The sequence below is a fragment of the Zeugodacus cucurbitae genome, chromosome 5 (genome assembly GCF_028554725.1).
Source record: "Zeugodacus cucurbitae isolate PBARC_wt_2022May chromosome 5, idZeuCucr1.2, whole genome shotgun sequence".
Taxonomy (NCBI): Eukaryota; Metazoa; Arthropoda; class Insecta; order Diptera; family Tephritidae; genus Zeugodacus; species Zeugodacus cucurbitae.
The window spans coordinates 3,943,839-3,968,073 of record NC_071670.1 but is presented as its reverse complement, the minus strand read 5'-3'; the positions used below and the strand labels follow the sequence as shown (position 1 = coordinate 3,968,073).

The following is a 24,235-nucleotide window of genomic DNA, read 5'->3' as shown; positions in this document are numbered from 1 at the left end:
CTTGTTGGTTAAATAATTTAAATTTTTTTATTCTTTAAGTTGTTTTTTTTTAATTTTGTTTGCTTCTTCTGTGCAAAAATTTGATCAACTTCTAGCTTGTCAAGTCAGCGCTCAACTTTCTCTACGCAAAATTCGTTTTAAAATTGAATTTACTTATGTGGAGCGTATATATAGTGTGTATATATAAATACTTTTTTTTCTAAACTTACTCACAACTTTGCGTTCTTAGTTTCCAGTAATAGACTCTATTAATACTCGTTTAATAAAAGTTGTTGCTGTAGTATGCGTGAATAACTGCAGAATTTTTGATAGTTATGAAAGTAACGGTAATATAAATATCACTTATTCGACTTTCGAATCGCCCGTTTTTTGAAGAATTTTTTCGGTATTTAGATTTTTATATTTCAGAAAAAATTTGAAAAATTAAAGAAAATAATAATTGGGAAAATTAAAAAAAAAAATAATTTGAAAAAATAAAAAAAAAATGAAAAATTAAAAAAAAAATAATTTGAAAATTTACAAAAAAAAAACTTTAAAATTTAGGAAAATTTTAAAATAAAAATTTTTACATGTAGAAAAAAATATAAAAAATACTGTTTTTTAGAAGTTTTATTTTCGGTTTTGAAAAATCAAAAAACAAAAAATTGAAAAATTGAAAAATTAAAAAATTTAAAAATTGATAAATCAAAAAAAAAAATAATTTGAAAAATTAAAAAAAAATAATTTGAAAATTTACAAAAAAAAACTTTTAAATTTAGGAAAATTTTAAAATAAAAATTTTAAAATAAAAATTTTTACATGTAGAAAAAAATATAGAAAATACTAACTGTTTTTTAGAAGTTTTATTTTCGGTTTTGAAAAATCAAAAAAATAAATTGAAAAATTAAAAAATTGATAAATTTAAAAAAAAATTGATAAATTTAAAAAAAAATTGATATATAAAAAAAAAAAATATTTGAAAAATTAAAAACAAAATAATTTGGAAATTTACAAAAAAAAACTTAAATTTAGGAAAATTTTAAAATAAAAAATTTTACATGTAGAAAAAAATATAAAAAATACTAACTGTTTTTTAGAAGTTTTATTTTCGGTTTTGAAAAATCAAAAAAAAAATTGATAAATTAAAAAAAATTGATAAATTAAAAAAAATATATATATTTTTAAAAATTACAAAAAAAATAATTTGAAAATTAAAAAAAAAATTAAATTTAGGTAATTTTAAAATAAAAATTTTTAAATGTGAAAAAAATATAAAAAATACTAACTGTTTTTTAGAAGTTTTATTTTCGGTTTTGAAAAATCAAAAAACAAAAAATTGAAAAATTAAAAAATTGAAAAATTAAAAAATTGATAAATCAAAAAAAAATAATTTGAAAAATTAAAAAAAAATTATTTGAAAATTTACAAAAAAAAACTTTTAAATTTAGGAAAATTTTAAAATAAAAATTTTTACATGTAGAAAAAAATATAAAAAATACTAACTGTTTTTTAGAAGTTTTATTTTCGGTTTTGAAAAATCAAAAAAATAAATTGAAAAATTAAAAAATTGATAAATTTAAAAAAAAAATTGATATATAAAAAAAAAATAATTTGAAAAATTAAAAACAAAATAATTTGAAAATTTACAAAAAAAAACTTTTAAATTTAGGAAAATTTTAAAATAAAAATTTTTACATGTAGAAAAAAATATAAAAAATACTAACTGTTTTTTAGAAGTTTTATTTTCGGTTTTGAAAAATCAAAAAAATAAATTGAAAAATTAAAAAATTGATAAATTTAAAAAAAATTGATATATAAAAAAAAAAATATTTGAAAAATTAAAAACAAAATAATTTGGAAATTTACAAAAAAAAAACTTAAATTTAGGAAAATTTTAAAATAAAAAATTTTACATGTAGAAAAAAATATAAAAAATACTAACTGTTTTTTAGAAGTTTTATTTTCGGTTTTGAAAAATCAAAAAAAAAAAATTGATAAATTAAAAAAAAATATATATTTTTAAAAATTACAAAAAAAATAATTTGAAAATTAAAAAAAAAATTAAATTTAGGTAAATTTTAAAATAAAAATTTTTAAATGTGAAAAAAATACAAAAAATACTAACTGCTTTTTTTTGAAGGTTTATTTCCGGTTTTGAGTACTTTATATTTTGAAAAAACAAAAAAAATAAAAAATTTAGAAAATTAAAAAAATAAATTAGCAAATTTTGAAACAAAAGGAAAATTTAGAAAAAATTCTAAAAATACTGCACAGCTAATCATCATTATTCTGCAACTATACATACACACGTGCTGTCACACCGACATTAGCACAAACTTTATCTAATTGCCACTCTTGCTACTTATTTGTAAATAACTATGAATATACAGTTGTTAAAAATTATTTACGATTTTTACTACTTTCTTATCTCCTTAAAATATATATGCTTCAACTAACAGTAGTTAAATAGCACTGTTTTTAAATATTATTTACTATTTTTTGTTTTTGTTTTGTTGTTTTAGGTTTAACTATACTTCACCTCACTTCACAAAACTTTAAAAAAATCTTTTTATAGGCAGTTGACGTTGTTCGCTTGAAACTTTTGAGTTTGTTTCGTTTCGTTACGTTTCACTTAAATAGTATTTGGAAAAACAGATTAGCAATGAAAATGTCGTTGACAAATATTAGTTACACCATTAGTTGTTAGTTTTGTTGTACATACAAACAGTTTTTTTTTATACTAAAGTATATATAATTTTGAATTGCTTAAGTAAACACTTGTATGGGGGGTATTTCAGTTATTGCTGAGTTTAACTACACTTTTTTTTAATTTTTAGTATGGAATTAATTTACAAAAGTTTATTTGTTTTTCTTCTTCTTCAGTAAATATGTGTTACAGTTCAACAGTTAGTGGGTTTTAACGCTTAATTTAGTTTAATTTTTTTTGTTTGTTTTTAATTTTCGCGTACTACTTTTATAGTTATATGTTGCTTTTTTTTTAATTTAATATTGCATACTAGAATTTTAACTACACGTGGAAATATACAAGTGTCAATTGTTTTAATTATATTAATGCGTATGTTTGTATATTACAAATTCTCTAAACGATTTTAATATTTATTTTATTTTATTTTTTTCGAGAGATTTTCAACAATATATATATGTTTTTTTTTTAATAAATTTAATTTGATTTTCACGCATATAATTGTTATGCTGCTGAGATTACTTGTTAAGGCTCATACAACTTATAGAACTTTTTACAAATTAAGCACGCTTATGGAAGTCAGCTTCTTTATATTATGTACATATATAGTATAATTAAATTAAATTTATTGCATATAATAATACAATTTTTTTTTTCTTAAAAAAAAGTAACGTTAAAACAATATTTTCTTAAAGAAAAAACAAAAACATTTAAACGATTGCTGTGTTGCTACAGAAAAAGCAAGCGCAAGAATAAAAAAAATATAGAATGCTTAAGGAAGCAACAATTTTTTTATAACACTTTAATATTTATATAACAAAAATATAATTTTTATACTCAAATAAAACGACAAAATTAACAAAAAAAAATATTAGAAATAATTTATAATAATAATAATTTTAAATTTAATTCAGTCAATACATTGTGTATTATGCACAGGCAAAAAATAATAATATTTGTGTCATACCATTTATGACAATATAATACAAAATTATTTTTTTTCTTAAAGAAATAATTAACATTCAAACATTTGCAAAAAAGAGCGAAGGCAAGAATAAAAAAATGTATTATTATTAAGGAACCAACAATATTTTTTATAACAATAAATATTATAAAAAAAATATACATAATATAATATATATTCGAAATAATATATGTACATAAATAATATATATTTTTTTTAATTAAATTCAGTCAATACGTTGTGTGTTATGCACAGACAAAAATAATATTTAGTCAAAAAAAATGTATAGCCTTTCATTTCAAAACGTATGTGACGAAAATGTACATATATTTAATTTAACAAATTGTAGCTTGACAAAATTAACAAAATCCTATTTATTTTAATAATACTTGGTTTTTTACGCCTTTTTTCTTTGTCTTTCCTAGCATTTTGGTATTTTCGTTTTCTGGTTTTTGTTATTTACAACTACTAATTTATTATTGTATGTTTTTTATATATATTCAAGAAAAAGGTACATATGATTTGCATTTCAATAAATATTTTTTTATATCTAAAAATAATAAATAATTTTTATAAATACACATACATAATTGTATGAAGTGTAGAAAGATGTTTTAGAAGTCTGGTACACAAAGGTTGGAGATTGAGCACCGATAAATGTGGGCATATTCGATGTTTGTAAATTTGAGATCATTTTTTATTATTGAAATTGTTATGACAAAATTAAAAAAATACGAAAAAAAATTCAAAAAACTTAAAAATTTAAATACATAAATTAAAAAAATAATAATATTTAAAAAAAAAAAACAAAAAAAATGTATAAAAAATAATTTAAAAAAGACAAAGAAAATTATATAAATTCGATTAGGTGACAAATTAAATAAATTCAATTTTCTAATAAAAAAACTATTTTAACTGAGTGTGTTCATATTACTATAGTGCTTCTTAAATATAATAAATTCTATAGTTTTTTACAAATTAAAAAAAAAATATTTTTCCTTTTTTGTTGGAATTTTTCAGTTTAATTTTGAGTGATACCGTAACTGGCCGACAAATTCTTACAGAATGTATGGCTACCACAAATAAAACACATTAGAAAAGTATGTTATCGGTGAAAAAAAAATACAAAACATTAAAAAAAAAAAATCTTTATAAAAAACAAAATAAATAATTAATATTTAAAAAAACAAATAAATGAATATAAAAAAATGATATTAAAAAAAAAGAAAAAATATCCAATTGAACTTTTTTAAATAACGACTTTATATTATTTTTTTTAACTAGTGTCCACTTGTCCACTTTTTGTCTGTTTGTCAACTAAGTAAATATACAAATGACTTTATCTCACGCAATTTTTTATAACTAAGTCATTTAATTAAAGTTGTGATTTTTATACACACATGTACTACAGTAGTAGTACTTTTTAACATATTTATATATTTGTATTAAGTATTATTTAATAATTTTATTAATTTATTTTTTAATTGTAATATTAATTTAATGGTTTATTTTTTAACTACTTTATTATAACACAGTCGGAACATTGTTGTTGTTGTTGCTTGTGGCATAATTTTCATACATTTAGGCAGAAAAATTATTTATTACAAAATCTTATTGTCATAAACAACTTTTCTACAAATGCATACATTCGGTCAATTGTTGTCGTTCTGTTTTTTACCACAATTTAACAACTTGAGTTGTTGTGATTTTTCTTTTCGAATTTTTTGTATTAATTTTTCATTTGTATTTCATTTTATTATCGTAAAACTAATTATACGCGTAAAATTTGTTTGATTTTTGTTTTTTTGTTGTTAGACTAATATCTCATATAATAGGCTTAAAGTCAGCACTATTTTCACCTAACATTTCACTTCTTGGTTTGAACTTTTTTTTTTTTTGTTTTTGGCTAACAATATAGCCTTTACTAATCTGCAAAAAACTAGCTAAATAGAGATCGTTCAACATTTGCTACAAATATACAAATATTTAGTACAATGCAATAAATTCCCCACATTCGATTAACAACTTTCAAACTCGCAGCTACAAATTCAACTCATTTATGTATATACTAAGTCAAAATTTGCATTTTCTTTTTTCATTTTTTCGTTTCGTCTTTTCACCCCCTCTTTTAATCGACTTTATCGCTTTCGCGCTTATAAACATATTTAACGTACATATACATATATATAAATTTTGTATATATACATACATACATATATTATATGTAGGTTAATTAACTAATGCAACTAGTGTGTTAGACTACAAGTATATTTACCTAAATATATGTAATTGTTGTGAAAGAGCGCGCTTAATATCTGTACTGTACAATTGCTGGATAGCTGATTACAGGGAAGAGTAGATAGAAGACGTGGGTGTGTGTGTGTGAAAAGTTCGCGTGTACAAGGAGATCGTCAACAGCATACGATGCAATCGATGCGTGTAGAAGATGGCATGATCGTCAGTGCAAGCAGCAGCAGCAGCAACAGCAACATTTTCACGAATTATAAGTATGGATAGTGATAGGATTTATTGCGATAAAGCCCGTCGATAAGGCCGGCATAATTAAAGCCTGTGGCAAAGTGCGAAATTTTAGACGCGTATTACATTTGTGATTGTTGTTGTAGTTGTTTAGTTGGTGGTGTTGACATTATTTTTTAATGTAGTTGTTGCACATTGTAGTAGAAGTTATTTTTGTTGTTGAGGTTGATGTTATTGTTGTGGTTGTGGTTGTGGTTGTCACACGGCATGCGAGTGGTGGCATGAAAGAGAAAAAATATCGAGAATGTAATCAAAGTAATCAATATTTGAGTATTTATGTTTTGTAATTAAAAATATTATATTTTACAGAAATTGTTTGTATGTTCATATTTATGAATTTTCACACATTACACATTTGTATGCAGTATATAGATGGTATAAACCTAGTAATTGTATAAATGTTAGCTAACAATTTTCACCAACATATTTGCGCTTGTATATACAATTTTGTGCAAAAAAAAAAACAATTTTATTAAAAAAATATAAAAAAAATTAATTTTAAATAATTAAAAAAAAAATTAAAAAATTAAATAACAAATATAGAAAAAAATTGTAAAAACTGTATTTCACATTTCCAATAATTAATTTAATAATCTGAAAAATAAATAGTATAATAATCTAATAATATTAAAAAAAACATAACCTTCATTTCACTTATCAAATAAAGCACGTTTATAAGTGGATCATTAAAATATTAAATTAAGTTTCAAAACAAAAATTAAAAAAAAAAACTTAAGAATAATATGCAATTAATGCAATAGCTGCATAAGCAATCGCTAGAAAAAAAAGTTAAAATTAAAAGCAATTTAAAAAAATATAAAAAAAAATATATAAATAAAAATTTAATAATAATAATTGTTAACATGAAGTTACATTCAAATTTCCAATAATTCAAAAAAATCAAAAAAATTACTAATAAATAGATAAATAAAAATTAAATAATAATAATGGTTAAAATGTAAATTCAAAATATTTTCGAAAAAGATTTTGCCATTTTTTGACGTTATCAAGACACTCAATTCATTTCTGTTGTAAAAAAGTTAAAAAAAAAAATTCAACAACTGTGCGGCGTCGACTTACAACTAGTAAAAATCATTTATTGCAAAAAAAGCGCGTATAAATTTATAAAATATATTATTTATAGTTTTAAATATTAAAAAAACACGTATAGACTTTTTTTAATGCAATGACATTTTAAGTTCATTAAAAATATTTGTGAAAAAATTTAAATTACTTTTCTTTAAACTTATTTTTTATGATTAAAAATAAATAAATAAAATTCAATTCAAAAGTATCTATGCAAACAAAAGCAACCTTAATAATTATATATATTTTATTAAAAAAAGCTGAAATAATTTAATTTTTAATTAAGAAAATCTATTATTTTTTTAAGAAAAAATTAAAAAATTTAATTTTTTAATAACATTTTTTAATTTCATTTAATTTTTTTAATAATAATAATTTTTTTTAATTTTTAAATGTAAATTACATTTATAAAATATATATGTATGTATTTTGATAAATATTTTACGTAAATACAAATATATATATTAAAAAAAATTATTAAAAAACAAATTTAAAAAAAATAAAAATAAAGCCGTGAATATAATATTAAATCAGAATTTTTTTATTAAATTCTAATTTGAAAAAAAAAATTATAATATATTTTTTGATTTTATAGATTATATCACATTTCAACTTATTCCATTTTATTAAAAAAATAGTAGTTTGGTTTAGAAAAATAATTTTTTTCTACTACATTTTTCAAACATTTTAAATACAGTTTATATAAAAAAAGTAATTTCCTCCAATTAAAAAAAAAAAAAACAATTAATATTAAAATTCACCCCCACAAATATTTTTTGCCAAAAATAGCGTAACAGTACGCGTATTTATTATATTATTTTATTATTTTAAGTTTTAATAAAAAAAAAATAGTATATCTCTGCTTCATTCGTGCAGTTGATAAGACACAAAAATTCCAATTAATTTACAAAAAATATATTACAACACTCAGGTTCACCCTATACACATTTAATATTTTGTTTTTTTTTTTTTAAGTTATTGTAAATTTTTTTATTATTATATATACTTTTTGTTTTATATAGTATATGTATATGTTTATATAAAAAAATACAAAAAAAATCTCACCTTCGTTCAGTGGTAACAACAAGAACATTTGGATATACTTGCGAATATCTACTAAATCACGTTTTCAATCTATAAAAAAAATTTGCAGTAAATACATATTAACAAAAAATTAGTTATTTTGGTATTTAATATGACGTATTGTAAAAAAAAATAACAAAAAAATGCATGGCCGACATGTAGCGGCTGCAACACGAACAACAATCACTGCCCAGGCGAATTTTTCACACTTTTCAATTTTGTTTTTTACTGCAGAAAGGTAGTGTCTGTTGTGGAAGGCGCGCTGCAGCCAGCAAATTTTCTTTTTGGCGGAAAGAAGTTTACGTAGTAACGGGAGAGAGTGAAGGTTTATAGAAGTACTTACTTGACTTTGTAATATGTTTTGTATCTTTTTTTTTAGTTTGGTTGCTGCTGAGCGTACACGTGATTTTTGGATTTGAGACAGCGGGCTTTGCGAAATATGTATATTTGCTTTGATTTTACTATGCATGTTTTTCGATAACTGGCAGCTAGAAAAAAAATTACAAAAAAAAACGAAAAAAAAATACTTCCCGCTGAATGTTGTGAAGTGACAATTAACTGTACACGCAACTGCATTAACTGTATATACACAGCAGTGTTACTTTGTATAAACAAAGTTGCATTGTTTTTTTGTAAAAAAAATTCAAAAAAAATTTGTATTTTAGTATTTTTATTTAATTACATACTGACATGAATATTGAAGTACTTGCGAATGTATTTTTCATATTACTACATATGTAAATATTTTTTATGCTAATAATTTATATAATTTTTTTTTTTAACTTCAATTTTTAATTTTTCTATTCGAAGAAAAACGCTGCGGTACAGTGACACGACGCTCTAGCAATAGTTTCATACTCATAAGATTATAAGTTTTACTATGTTTATATGTAATAGGTAAATGTGGGTATACGTATTTACTATTTAAAAGTAAATTTTTTTTTGATTTCTTTTCGACACCTGTTTGCATAAAATGCTTCTTATAATGAAGCATTTGGTGGCTCTTAGTTTAAAAGAATTCTGCTAGACTGCTTATAAATAAGCCTTTAGCTTGTTTTCTTAATCGACATTTTTATTTATAGTATATTAAGTAATAAACATAATGAGAAGAAATCAATTTTATTGATTAAATATATTTTAAATGTAATTATTTGAATTTCTTGCAAGCACTTAAAGTTGGTTGCTTGCAACTTTGTAGTTTATAGTGTAAATATGCGTGTAAATGTGTGCAGCAAACACACATAAAAAAAAATAATAAAATAAGTTTTTTAGGAATATAAAAGAAATACGGAATAAAAAATAAAATATGCATGCAAAAAAATCTATAAATATAAAAATAATGATAAAAAATAATAATAAAAAATAAAAGAAATAATAATAAAAAAATAATAAAGAATGATTAAAAAAATAATAAAAAAAACTCTAAAAAATAAAAATATATAAAAACGAGATATTCTGATTCAGTTAAACTTTTCCACTTAACATACATATTTGCGTCATATTGCAGCAAACACACAAAGAATTTCAGAAATATGAAAGAAATAACAATAAAATAAGATAATAAAAAATTAAAAAAATAATAATAAAAATTAAAAAAAAAACATATATAAAAACGAAATATTTCGAAACTCTGTTAAATATTCCACTTAATATATGTATTAGTGTTATATGGCAGCAAATACACTAAAGAAAAATAATAAAATAAGTTTTTTAGAAATATAAAAGAAATAGAAAATTTAAAAAAATATATTTGAAATATAAAAGGCAAAATATTTCGTTTCGATTAAATTTTTGCAATTAAATAAGTTTTTTAGAAATATAAATGAAATAGAAAATTAATAAAAATATATATGAAATATAAAAGGCAAAATATTTCGTTTCGATTAAATTTTTTCACTTAATACACATATGTATTTGCAATAAAAAGAAAAAAAGTAAATTGAATTAAAATTTACTGTAATTTAAATTGTGCTTATTAAAGCAATATTGAAATATTTATATTCTAGCCCCTGGTCTTTATAAGAAAATAAACATTTAAACATTTAAAAAATAAATAAAAGAAAAATTCAACAAACCGAAAAAAATAAATAAAAATAAAATAAAAAAATAAATAAAAATAAAATAAAAAATAAATTTAAAAATTCAATAAATAATATAAAAAAATAAATAAATAAAAAAATAAAAAAAAATAAATAAAAATAAAAGAAAAAAATAAAAAATAAAGTAATACAACAAATTTAGTTTTCTAACAAATTAGAATAATTAAACATAAATAATAGAAAAAAATTGAAATAGAAACAAACAATCAAATTTAAATATGTTTATATTTTATAACAAAGAACAAACTATGTAAAAGGTTTTATATTAAATAAAGAATTATTAAATAAATAATAATAATAAAATAAAAATATAGATAATAGAAAAAAAATAAAATAGAAAAAATAATTAAATTTAAATGTTTTTGTATGTTCTAACCAAGAAAAACTGTGTAAAATATATTGAATTAAATAAAGAATTAATAAATCAATAATAATAAAATATTTATGTTCACACTTTCTCTGGGAGCAGCGCACGAGAATTCCATTTTCAGGCAAAATAAATAGCCAGCCACAAAAAAAAAAAAAACAAAAATACTCAAAATCACACAGTTCTAGACTCAATTACATTACATTTCATCAAAAAAATATAGCCTGCACAATCTTCGATAGTTAGGCGACAAAGTTGATAAGCATTTAATTATGTACCGTTATGAATATGTACATAATGCATCAATAATCGATATATAATTGACATCACGCGAATTAAACGCTTTCATATTTAAATGTAAACAAAAAATTAATTAATGCGGCCACGCGACTTTAAAGCTAAATATTGCATATACATTTATATAAGTTAATAACATTTCAACTTAATAAATATAAAATAATGCACTTGAATACAAAATACCACTTTATACAACAAGAAGTTGCACAATTGTATTACAAGTTAAACTAAAGCACAGGGACTAGTGCAAAGGAAATAATCTTATTAAGTTAGATTTGTGAATTAATATCCGGGCACCACACGCTAGCCGTCACTCGTACTACTTGAGTGACTGACTCATTTAACTGGAGCCAGGAGACACGAACGCTATCGGTGGACCACAAATGCTGTCAGGCAAGCCGGCAGAACAACTTTTGTATTGTATGAGTCACAGTTTTGAGTTTAATAAAGAAACACGGATTTTATTGAAAAATAACTGACGCCCGAGCGGGGTCTTACTAAGTTAAATTTGTGAATTAATATTCCGGCACCACATGCTGCGTACTACTGTAAGGACACCTTCAACTGAGGCCAGCATGTAAAAACGTTATCGGTGGACTAAAATGTTTTATACCAAAACATTTTAAAATATTGTCAAGCCACATCTTTTATATATCCCTTAATAAAGGATTCAAACCAAGTGTTGTGAAATTAAAAATACCTTTCATTTAATACTTGTTTAAACGGTCGCCAAGTGGTAAGTGTTTTCCTAAAGGAAAAGCTCCTGAGAAAATAACTACAGTTGTAGAACATTGTTTTATTTTATTTAAATTTTTAATTAGTTTTGCGCGTAACAAGCCGAGCTGTATGCAGTATTTAGAGGAGACCGCATCATTGACTTGTCAACACAAAACGTATGGGAGATTTCAACGTGAAAAGTCGTGGTTACTGAGGAAGAGATATATTATATGTAATCAAACTATGCACATAAACTCAAGAGCAATCACGCAACCTTTCACGTTAAAACCCCCCAAACAGCCCTTCCACACCCGCCACCCATCCGTTATGTGTGTAATAAAAAGTTACATTTCGATCTTCACTATTCCATGCTAAGCGTTGCCGCAGTTGGAATTATTGTTGATGCATTTTTTGAACAACAACTAAGTTGAACTAAAAATCGTCCCCTTATGTATCCAATGCAATGCTTATTTTAAAACTTCATTAAGTATGTTAATCATAATGTCATGGTTGACAATTTGGTTTTACGATGCGATTGTGACCAAGTTTCGCACTCAGTTTACTTTATTGGACATTAAACCAACCACACGAATGCGTACAGTGCGTACAGAAGAGAATATTGCGTCTGTTTCTGAGAGTGTGGCTGAAGACCGTGAAATGTCGATTCGTCGCCGTTCGCAGCAATTGGGTTTGTGTTATTCGACCACATGGAAGATTTTACGCAAAGATCTTGGTGTAAAACCGTATAAAATACAGCTCGTGCAAGAACTGAAGCCGAACGATCTGCCACAACGTCGAATTTTCAGTGAATGGGCCCTAGAAAAGTTGGCAGAAAATCCGCTTTTTTATCGACAAATTTTGTTCAGCGATGAGGCTCATTTCTGGTTGAATGGCTACGTAAATAAGCAAAATTGCCGCATTTGGGGTGAAGAGCAACCAGAAGCCTTTCAAGAACTGCCCATGCATCCCGAAAAATGCACTGTTTGGTGTGGTTTGTACGCTGGTGGAATCATTGGACCGTATTTTTTCAAAGATGCTGTTGGACGCAACGTTACGGTGAATGGCGATCGCTATCGTTCGATGCTAACAAACTTTTTGTTGCCAAAAATGGAAGAACTGAACTTGGTTGACATGTGGTTTCAACAAGATGGCGCTACATGCCACACAGCTCGCGATTCTATGGCCATTTTGAGGGAAAACTTCGGAGAACAATTCATCTCAAGAAATGGACCCGTAAGTTGGCCACCAAGATCATGCGATTTAACGCCTTTAGACTATTTTTTGTGGGGCTACGTCAAGTCTAAAGTCTACAGAAATAAGCCAGCAACTATTCCAGCTTTGGAAGACAACATTTCCGAAGAAATTCGGGCTATTCCGGCCGAAATGCTCGAAAAAGTTGCCCAAAATTGGACTTTCCGAATGGACCACCTAAGACGCAGCCGCGGTCAACATTTAAATGAAATTATCTTCAAAAAGTAAATGTCATGAACCAATCTAACGTTTCAAATAAAGAACCGATGAGATTTTGCAAATTTTATGCGTTTTTTTTTTTTTAAAAGTTAAAGTTAAGTTGCTTAAACATGCAGTTTAAAGTTCAAAATGGATTTTTATTTAATTGACAACTGATTATCGCGAATGCTTGATCATGATATTAAGGATATCAATAATTTAAATAATTTTAGATGTTAAATGTAAGATGAACTAAAAATCGTCCCCTTGGAGACATAAGCAATGCTTATTTTAAAACTTGATTAAGTATGTTAATCATAATGTCATGGTTGACAATTTGGTTTTACGTGTTCTCGAAAATTTGGCAATCGTGTACTGATTAATATTTAACTATAAACTGCTTAAACATGCAGTTTTAAGTTTAAAATGGATTTTTATTTAATTGACAACTGATTTTCGCGAATGCTTTGATTGTTTACAAAAAAAAAACAAGGTACGAGCCTGTTCAAATCCTGATCATGATATTATGGATATCAATAATTTAAATAATTTTAGATATTAAATGTACAAATTTTTAGGTCAATAATATTAAAAATTATTATTTTTTTTTAATAATATAGCACTGGACATATTGATTATTTTAAATGTTAATTGTTTAAACGGAAGATAATTATTCGAAGAATCCTACGAAGGAATGTAAAGGATTTAATTTTTTTTTCTTGAGTTGAAAATAGCTGAAATTATACAAATATTATTTCAGAAGTTACAATTTGCATTTATATTTTAACATTTAAATGCTTTGCTACAAAGAAGTTTTGTTGTAAGTGGGTTTATTACTAGTGTTTGTTATAGGCTTTTCACACAGGAGCTAATTGATCAATTAACTGGCTTCTGCTCCATTAAAATTCTGATTAAGATTGATTTACCATACAAAATAAAATACTTTTCATTTTCTACATCAATTTTTAATTTAATTTAAATCGTCTTGAAAATGAAATGCAACTCTGCAGACCATATTTATATTTATATATATATGTTCTGCGAGTCTGCGAGTTGTTGTTCACGCTACACGACGGTGGATGTCGCTGCTAAAAAATAGCAATCAGCAGATGAAACTTACCAACTTCTTATGTAAAGCAAAAACAAAACTGTATAACAGCTGATCGTCATCGAGTAGCTGGCAGTGTGAAGGGCAAAAACTGGTTTCTCAATGAAAATTTTAATTGATCAATTAATTTGGCTGTGTGAAAAGGCTATTAAACTCATGATCAATTATATTGTAATAAAAAGTTTTAATATTTTTTACGAAAATGCTGAGTCTTGAAAATGGTGGAAGTTTATTTTTTTTGCGGCTGGCTATTTTTTGCGCTGTAGGTAAACCTGTGGATATAAACAATATTTTAGGTTATAACAAAAAAAAATAATAATAATTAAGAATAAAAAAAAAATTTATAAAAACAAAATAATAATAATAATTAAAAAAAAATAATAATAATAATTAAAAACAATAAAATTAATAAAATCAAAATAATAATAATAATAATAAAAAATAATAATTAAAAAATAAATAAATAATAATAATTAAAAAATAATTAAATAATAATAATTAAAAATAACAAAACATAATTGAATGCAAAAGAAAAATAAATTTGAAGTTACATAAAAAAATTTAAAAAATTAAACTTATGAAAAAAGTAAAAAATGCTTGTTAGCGTTATATATTGCAATTTTATTTAAAAAAAAATTAAATATATTGATCCTCCAGTAGTTTATAAATATAAAATAATTTGTATGTGTATAAAAAATTCAATGAAATAATTGAAAATAACCAGTTTCCCATAAACAAAGTTAGTTCGTTAACTTTTACACTTGATTATAAAAAATGTTGAAATGCTTGTAGAGTGGTACACAAAACAAAGTAAATATAGTTTTTTGCATAAACGTTGAAATGACTGTAAAACGGTACACAAACTAACAGAAAAAAAATTTAAATATATTGTTTTCATAATTTGGTATATTTCCGCGAAGAGTAAACAAAATGCGTCTTAAGCATATAAAATCAGAGAAATAAAAGAAAAAATAGCTTAAATATCTACTTAGACAGTAGGAAAAAATTATTTCGGGCCCCATTTAAGTTTGTTAATATATTTTGTTTTCAAAGAAGAAAAATAACTATATTATGCAATTACGCTTAATTTTAATATGTATATTCAATAATTGTTCACTAGTAATTTTTTTTTAATTTTCGTATTATAGAGGTCTCTTTTAGGTACATGCTACGTGTTGTTTTATGTTTTTTGTTTTGTAATTTTATGTATATATATTAAACACTAACAATTAGCCGCGCAAAAGAGAAAGCTGTATATATGTGAATATACATTTATTGCATATATGGAAGGAAAGAAAAACGTAATTAAATAAAAAAACTCTTCAAAAAAAAAAATATTAAAAAAATATAAAAAAAAAATTAAAAAAATATTCAAATATCGCTTGACGGTAAGGTCGAAAATGCTGATGCTCACATTGTCTACAAAGTATTTGTTTTTAGCATTTATTTACTATTAAAAAAATTATATTTAATTTTTTTTTCTATATTTTAGTCAATATTTTTTTTTTTTATGAGTCGAACTGTTTTTTTTTAAACCAGTCATATATTTTTCTATTATTTTTACAATTACAGCAGCTTAAATGAATTATTTCTGCAGATGTTAAGAATTTTTTTATTAAACATCATTCTTTGTAGCATCAGCATTCAATCCCCTTACCCACTATAACCTCATCCCAAAAACAAAAAAAAAATGCATTTGTGTTCATAATTAGGGCTCCGTTTTGATCTTACTTTGCTTATAGAAGCAAAAGTGTATCGCAAACAGAAGCCGCACAGATTATTATTGTATTATCGTATTCTTTCTTTTATATAATAGTTGGTCGCTATGTACGAGTATAGGAAACATTAAACAAAAAATACAAAAAAAAAATATTTTCATTGAAGTGAGCAAAAATATATTAGTTATTCAGTTTGTTGCACGTTAACTGCTTGCGTTGTGTGTGGTTTTCTTTATGTAACTTGCTTTGAAGTTTGGGGAAAAAAATTGCTTGTATTTCGTTTATATTTATAAAATATTATGGTTGTTTTATCTTCTGTTTTTCTTTTGACACAGCTTTTCACGCGTTCATGCATTAGCTAGCTGTCTGTTTGTCGCTATCTATGCGCTTCATGCGTTTGCTTTGTCAAACAAAAAAAATAATAATAATAAAAATAATAAAGAAAAATATTTGTTTTTATCAACATCATCATCAAATTGCTCTGCTTCGCGCTCCTCTTATACCAGTACAACAGCAATCGTCATTTATCGTTCATCATACATACACTACTACTATGTACGATTAATTAATTTTTTTTTTTGAGTTTTCATTGTTTAAATGAATTTCTGTGCATTATGATAGGGATGCATCTTTTGGAAACGAGATTTATTTTGTCTACCTCTATGCACCATGTTGTTGTATCCCATATTCATGGGTGGTGGTGGTGGACCACCCATACCGCCACCACCACCGCCGCCGCCGCCGCCACCGCCACCGATCAGTCCCAGCTGTGACATATATTGCTGCGCTTTCGCTTTGCCATGCTCCTCGGCTAGGCGCACGGTGAGCGGCTGAGATCCACCTTCGGGTATGACATTGTTCAGTGCGGAAATTGCCTCTTGCGCTTCTTCGCGCTTATTGAATCTATAATGGTACGGTTCCAAAGGGAAGCAAGTGTAAGTGAACTAATGCCGAATGCGAAATTTTCCAACCAAAATAATAAAAAAAAAAAAAAATATTCTTGAAACGCTTGCACTTACCTTACAAATGCAACGCCACGCGCTTTACCCGTAAATTTGTCTCTCAGTATATTCTTTTGTACAATCATACCGTATTTACCGAATATGGTATCCAATTGATCGTCGGTTATTGTACGTGGTAGATTCGTAACATACAAATTGGTATCCTTAATGGATTCACCGCCAGGACGAGCATATGAAACCTGGGGGAAAAAATACAAAAAATTTTAAATTATTGAAAAAATATTTATTTATTGAAAATATTATATTACTAAACATAACCTAACTTCATCGACGAAACGTGCGAACATGAAATCCATTGGCTAAAATCTATATAAAAATCATATTTAAATATGCAGTTTGAAAAGAAAAAGCTTAAAGAACTAAGTACTGCGGAATTATGCCCTGGAGGGCTCCTGTCCAATAGTGACACCGAAAGGCAGAGGGAAACCCTTCTGGTGGACCTCGGAGCTGTCTGAATTTAGGGCATCTAGCCGAAGGTTATTCAACAAAGCTCGCAAAAGCGGGTTTGCAGGCGACTGGATATTGTATAAGAGCGGACTCGCGATTTACAAGTCCGAGATTAGGAAGGCTAAAACGTCCTCCTGGAGAGCCTTTTGTCAAAAGGTCGAAGGTTGTCGGGAATCTTCTAGGTTTAGGACCATTCTCGCAAAGAAACCCGTCCCTTTGGGGTATCTTAAGGACGGCAATGGAAGGTGGACTCTGAGCAGCGAGGAAACCCTCAATCTGCTCCTTGACGCTCACTTTCCGAGCAACCCTTTCCCTGGTGGAGCGCACCTTGGAGTGCTCCTCACTGACCATGCAGCCTTTCCGGACCTTTTGAGTGAACGGAATCTCGTATGGGCGATAAACTTGAATGTCCCCTGGGCTGGATGGTATCATTCCAGCGCAGCTGCAGCATGCAATCAAAACATCATGCAGCTGGTTGACCCCTATCTATGCGAACTGCATTAGATTGGGTCACATTCCGGGGGCTTGGAGGCAGGTTAGAGTTACGTTCATTCCCAAGGCTGGAAAGAGCTCGCATGTCGCGGCCAAGGATTTCAGGCCTATCAGTCTCTCCTCTTTCTTATTGAAAACTTTGGAGAGGCTGATTGATCGGTATATCAGGGGAAGGATACCAGTAGATCTCTTATCTAGCGCGCAGCACGCTTACTGTAAAGGCAGGTCAGTAGACACCGCCCTACACACTGTGGTTACTTGGATAGAAAAGTCTATCGCACACAAACACTTTGCCGTGGGAACCTTTCTTGATATCGAGGGGGCTTTCAATAATGTTCTGCCGGAAGCGGTAATTGGAGCCCTGAATAGGTTCGGGGTTTAATCCAACCTTAAGCATCTCGTTTTCAGTCTGCTCTGCGAAAGAACGATCGTAGCGGACTGGGGCAACGCGCGTGTACACCGTGCCGTTAACAGGGGAACCCCCCAAGGAGGAGTTCTCTCGCCTTTTCTCTGGATCATGGTCGTTAACGACCTGCTAGAGAAGCTTGCAGAGAGGGGCTGCCGGGTGGTAGCCTACGCTGACGACGTAGCTCTCATGGTCGAGGGGAAATTCCTAGGCACTGTGTACGAACTTACACAAAGTTATCTTGGCGTGGTATCGAAATGGGCTGCGGAATGTGGCCTTTCAGTAAATCCAAACAAAACTGAAATGGTTCTGTTCACAAGACGGTACAAAATACCGGAAGCGCCCTTGCCATCGATGGGTGGAACTTGTCTCCGTCCAGCGGATAGAGTCTAGTACCTGGGGCTCATCCTGGATAGAAAGCTCTCATGGAAAGCTAACATAGAGGAGAGAGCTAAGAAGGCCTCGATTGCCTTATATTGCTGCAGAGGCGCCATCGGAAAAAGATGGGGTCTCTCACCTAAGGTGGTTCTTTGGCTATATGAAACTATAGTCAAACCAATAATGTTCTATGGGATACTCGTGTGGTGGAAGTCTTTGGAAAAGACTTCACTAGTCAAAAGACTAGTAAGTGTTCGACGAGCGGCTCTCGTAAGTATGAGTGGCGCGCTCCGTACGACACCAACCTTGGCACTTAACGCCTTACTGCACATAGTACCCGTGGATATAGCTGGACGGTACTTGGCTGCGAAAGCGGCTGCTAGACTTATGGAATCCGAGTTTTCAGGCGAGTGCGTGCCTGGGCACTCAAGTATCCTCACACACTTCAGCTTCATTCCGAGATCTTTGGATCACCTCCATGCCACCGAGCTCAGCCCGGGCAACAATTTCACTGCTCTTATTCCCTCAAGGGATGTTTGGGCGGGAAGGAGTCGCTGGAGGCGAGGCGCGGTGAGCTTCTTCACGGATGGGTCGAAGTTGGCGGGAAAGGTTGGTGGGGGAGTTCACTGTCGTGAGCTCAGCATCAACCTTAGTTTCAGGCTTCCTGATTACTGCATTTAAAGCAGCGACGGACATATTGCTTCGAAGTGCAACAACCTTTAGGGAGGTGGTGATCCACTCGGATAGTAGAGCGGCGATACTAGCTCTGAGTTCAGTGAACATGCGCTCAGGGTTGGTTAATGAATGCCTATCCTCACTATCGGTGGCATCGCTATACTTTTCAATCAGACTAGTCTGGGTTCCTGGCCACTGTGGAATCGCGGGGAATTGTAAGGCTGATGAGCTTGCAAGGTCAGGGACGACGGACTCACTATTGGAAGCATGGAAGCATGTAGGAGAACCATTGTCGTACTGCGGTCTGCTATTGGACAGATGGGCTTCGGCTGAGCTGGGTAGGCGCTGGTCAGCTGCCAACACATGCTTAGTCGCAAGATCCTTCTGGCCTAAGGTTGACCGCGGTAGGTCTGCTGAACTTTTCGCCCTAAGTAAACCTCACCTCTCCTTAGTCGTAGGGGTTCTTACTGGCCATTGCCCCATTGGGATCCACGCTGTAAGGTTAAAAATCTTACCGGATGCTAGCCGTAGAAGCTGCATGGAGGAGGATGAGATGGAATCACTTTCTTCTGGAATGTCCCGCCTTTGCGAGATCAAGAAAGAGATTTCTTGGCTCTCACTTTTTGGAGCAGGCGCGCGAAATAGCGAATATCGAGGTTAAGAATCTCTGCAGATTTGTAGTAGGTTCAGGGCGCTTTGTCGACTCCTAACTTTGTTAATCTAAGGGGGATCCAGGCTTCACAAAGGACTACATTTTAAAGTCTCCATTTGGGAAACAGCCTTGCAACCTAACCTAACCTAACCTAAGTACTGCGGAAATTGAGCTGAGAAAACATGGTAATAAAATTTTAAATTATTGAAAAAATATTTATTTATTGAAAATATTATATTACTAAACATAACCTAACTTCGTCGATGAATTGTGCGAACATGAAATCTAATGACTAAAATCTATATAAAAATCATATTCGAATATGTAGAGTGGTAAGAAAGGAGCATCTAAGAACTAATTACTGCCGAAATTGAACAGAGAAAACATGGAAATCAAATTTCAAATTATGGAAATATTTGATATGAAAATTATATGATTTGGCTAAACATAACCTAACTTCGTCGATGAATTGTGCGAACATGAAATCCAATGACTAAAATCTATATAAAAATCATATTTAAAATGCAGAGTGGAAGGAAAAGGCTTCAAGAACCGAGTACTTCCGAAATTGAGCTGAGAAAACATGAAAATCACTTGATTCTACACAATTATTCACGATAGTTGCAACACATACGATACTAAGTTCGCCATGTTTTTGAGGTGCTCCAGAGATTGCACAACTTGTTCTTGAGCATTCCCGACCTAATCAACTGTTCACCTTGATATCATTTCTAACGCAGCTTTTGTAGTTGCTTCCTCAATTTCCTATTCTAACATCATCACTAACGGCGAGCAGCACACAAACATTGAATCAAATTGAGAGTGAAAAGTGACAACAACAAAGAGAAATCACAAAGCAAGCGAAATCATAGCAATACAATCAAACGTTATCCATAAACACAATCCACACTCCTAAACTTGTTTACATACTTGAGTGGCAGACGCCGCACGGACGGCAGGCAAGCGCCCATGCTCCAGCTACGACACACCCACACATTCGCGAGCGCAGTAGCAACAACAGCCGTCTTAACAATTGCTGCGTCTGTTATGAGTACCAACACAACACAAACAACAATAGTTCTATGAATTCCACTGACTGCGTTTTGATTTGTTGACAATGAGCTCGCGATCTGCATTTTTATTTTCATTTGTGCGATGTAAGGATGCTGTGACACACTCGACTGCGTATTGTATCGGTGTATCGGTCTGTATTTGCTATACGTACTGTCTGTGCTCGCTGAGTTTATTATTTGCTATACACTTTGTGTTTATTTTTATGTTGTTGTTTATTTCGTAAACCAACTACAATACGTTTGGCGTCCATTGACACATTGTGTCTCCACCAACTATGAATTTAAGTGAATGTGTCAAAGTTGACGGCTAAACAAATGGCATTGTCAAACTGAAAGCAAATAAAGTAGCACTTTTGCGAGGGGGTTTATCATTGAAAACCCTGCCCGGTCTCACCACAAATTTGCATATTTGCATATATTTATAATTTATTAGGCGTTTAATGTGAGTATTTGTGTGATTGTGTTGACGTCGGGCGTGAGTGAGTAAATGATTTACACAGTACATCAAAAACTCTTCAGAAATCACTATCGAACGTTTAACCAAATACCCATAAACTATACATACGACGCTAACTTTGTCAGTGTTGATAGTTACGATTAGTTAACTAATGCCTAATACGACCATTCCCACACCGCCGATACAAAGATATTTCCATAAAAGCTTACTAAATGTAGAGAGGAATCGCAAGATTCTTTACAATACACCTGTGTTATCCTACCAAAAATATAAGATTCAGTGAATCCATCAATATTTCGTTCAGTGAAAAATGAATCAGGCCTCAGAACATCTTTATCATTACTTGATCCACAGTGTCCACTTTCCATCTATCATATGAAACTTTAACCTTTACCTAACCTCAAATACTCGTCGGTATTTTAATGAGACAGTGATTGCACTTACACTTCCTGCTGTGAAGGATGGCACAGGTGTCAAAACATCACATTTATCATTACTTGATAGTCAGTGTCAACTTTCCATCCATCTTATGGAACTTCATTTTCACATAACCTCAAATACTCGTCGGTATCTAAATTATGTGATTTGATTACGTTTTCTGTGAAAATACGGCAAATCAATGAACTGTATTAAAAATTCAGCTATGAAAGATCATCATTCGATGCGTTGGAAGAAGAAGAATACATTATTGAGTTATTCACAGCGATCTATGGTCTATTGTGACCTCCCGATGTCAAAATCGTCTCTATTACTTGCAATTCTCTGATGAATTACAGAATAGTGCTAGGAGTAAGAGAGGAAGATGCGATCCTCAATTGGATTACTGCTTCAGCTCCTGTGAAGTGCTACACATTTCAACAATAGGTGTAGGGGAGTTTCAGCCTCCATGTCACAGAAGGAATAGGTTTCTACTGAGACCACCTAATAGGCGTTTTGCTTGACGTAGACACGCTGTCTGCCACCAGTGCCACTCTTTGTCCTTTTTTTCCTCCATCCGGAACATCTCCCTGACTGCGTGGGATCCCACGGCTAGAAAGGGCCGTTTTGTTGCCACTGACGATCGCGCTAGTTCGTCGACAAGTTCGTTTCCTGCCTCCCACCACCCAGATTACGTGAACTCTGTTATGCGTTGATAGATTGTTGAGTTTATTTGTCACGAATTGTACTTCATTAATTACGGTACTTGCGCTGGAAATTTAGCTCAGCGCGACTATTCTGTTGTGGTCACATGCCCTTACTTTTCTTTTCAAATATCAATTGTCATAAAAAAGTCAAAATTTTGATCATTTTATACATATTTCAGTTTTTTTTTTTTAATAAAAGTTTGACGCACTTCATATAATGTATAGACCACTACTCTCTCTGCCTTACACCACTCCCCAATAAACTAAAATTACCTAATATTTCGTTTGTGTTACGCTTCATGAACTGTAAGAATGTTTCGTAAAATTGTTTATCATTTTTCACTTGATGTCGCTTGGCATCGCCTGCACACACACCATGCAAACGCACGATTCTTGGTCAAATCTCTAAGGATTTCGACTTTATTTTCCGTTTTTTTTCTTCTACATTTCAATTCATTTCAACTGTATTTTTGTGCTTTCTTGGCTCATCATTGCTGTGCACTCACCGACCGTATTAGATTTTCTATTTTTATCCACAATAAAATAGAATTGAAAATGAAAAAAAAAATAATAATAATAATAAAAATAACTGTGGTATTTACTTCTTGCAGCACAGCATGCGAATGATGAATACAGCAGCAACAAAAAAATGGTTTGAGTATACAAAAAAGTGAAATTGAGGCGCTTGAAAGTGCGGTATACACTTAAATTACTAATTTATGTAGGTTGTGCGCCTTAAAGTATGCTTTAAGTGTAGTGCAATGTACAATTTTGCATTCAAAAATATATTTTTAAATATTAATTTTAATTTTCTGATAAATTTCAAATCCGCGCACTTATTTGACATTGAAAATCATAGTATTGTGTATTATTTTTCATTTTAAATATATTAATGTGGTCACTTTTGTGCTTTATATAATTAAATGGATGGATATTGTTGTATCCGCCTGAATGTAGGCAATACTTGATGAATCGCAAGTATACAGTTAGGCGTAATGAAAAGAACAATTTAAAACGAGAATATCCAGCGAGTGTCTTACACAATGGCCTGGACTAATAGTCACCCAAGACTTAACATTCTAGAAGGTTTTTCGAAAACAATTTCAGATTGTTTTCTACTGTGACAAGTGAAAGAGCATAAAAATAATTCGAGGTTATTAAATTTTTGTATAGATACAGCTTCAAGTATTATTGACATTAGGGGAGTACTAATAAACTGTGTATGTGTGCTTGAGATCGAGGTTTCTCTTTCTAATAGTCGCTCAAGGTTCGAAAGCAATAATCGAAATCGCAATTTCAATATATCACCAACGCAAAAGGAAATCAATATGAAATGAAATACTTAGAAAGTCAAAAGCGGCAGAAGAGCAAAGCTCAGAACGCAACGCATCGCCACAGTA

General features: G+C 29.2%; 1 protein-coding gene across 9 annotated transcripts in view; it reads right to left on the bottom strand.

Moving 5' to 3' along the window:
* The window catches only part of LOC105208616 (sex-lethal homolog), a 97,122-nt gene that overhangs the window by 11,353 nt on the left and 61,534 nt on the right, over positions 1 to 24,235 (bottom strand). For 5 of the 9 annotated variants that reach the window (XM_054231192.1, XM_054231193.1, XM_054231190.1 and 2 more), the window contains exons 6-8: positions 17,129 to 17,310; positions 16,768 to 17,012; positions 5,923 to 5,986 (exon numbers count right to left, since the gene is read on the bottom strand). In XM_054231192.1, the coding sequence (XP_054087167.1) occupies positions 5,923 to 5,986; positions 16,768 to 17,012; positions 17,129 to 17,310 (491 nt within the window). The other 4 variants (XM_011178562.3, XM_011178564.3, XM_054231194.1 and 1 more) reach the window with 2 other exon arrangements.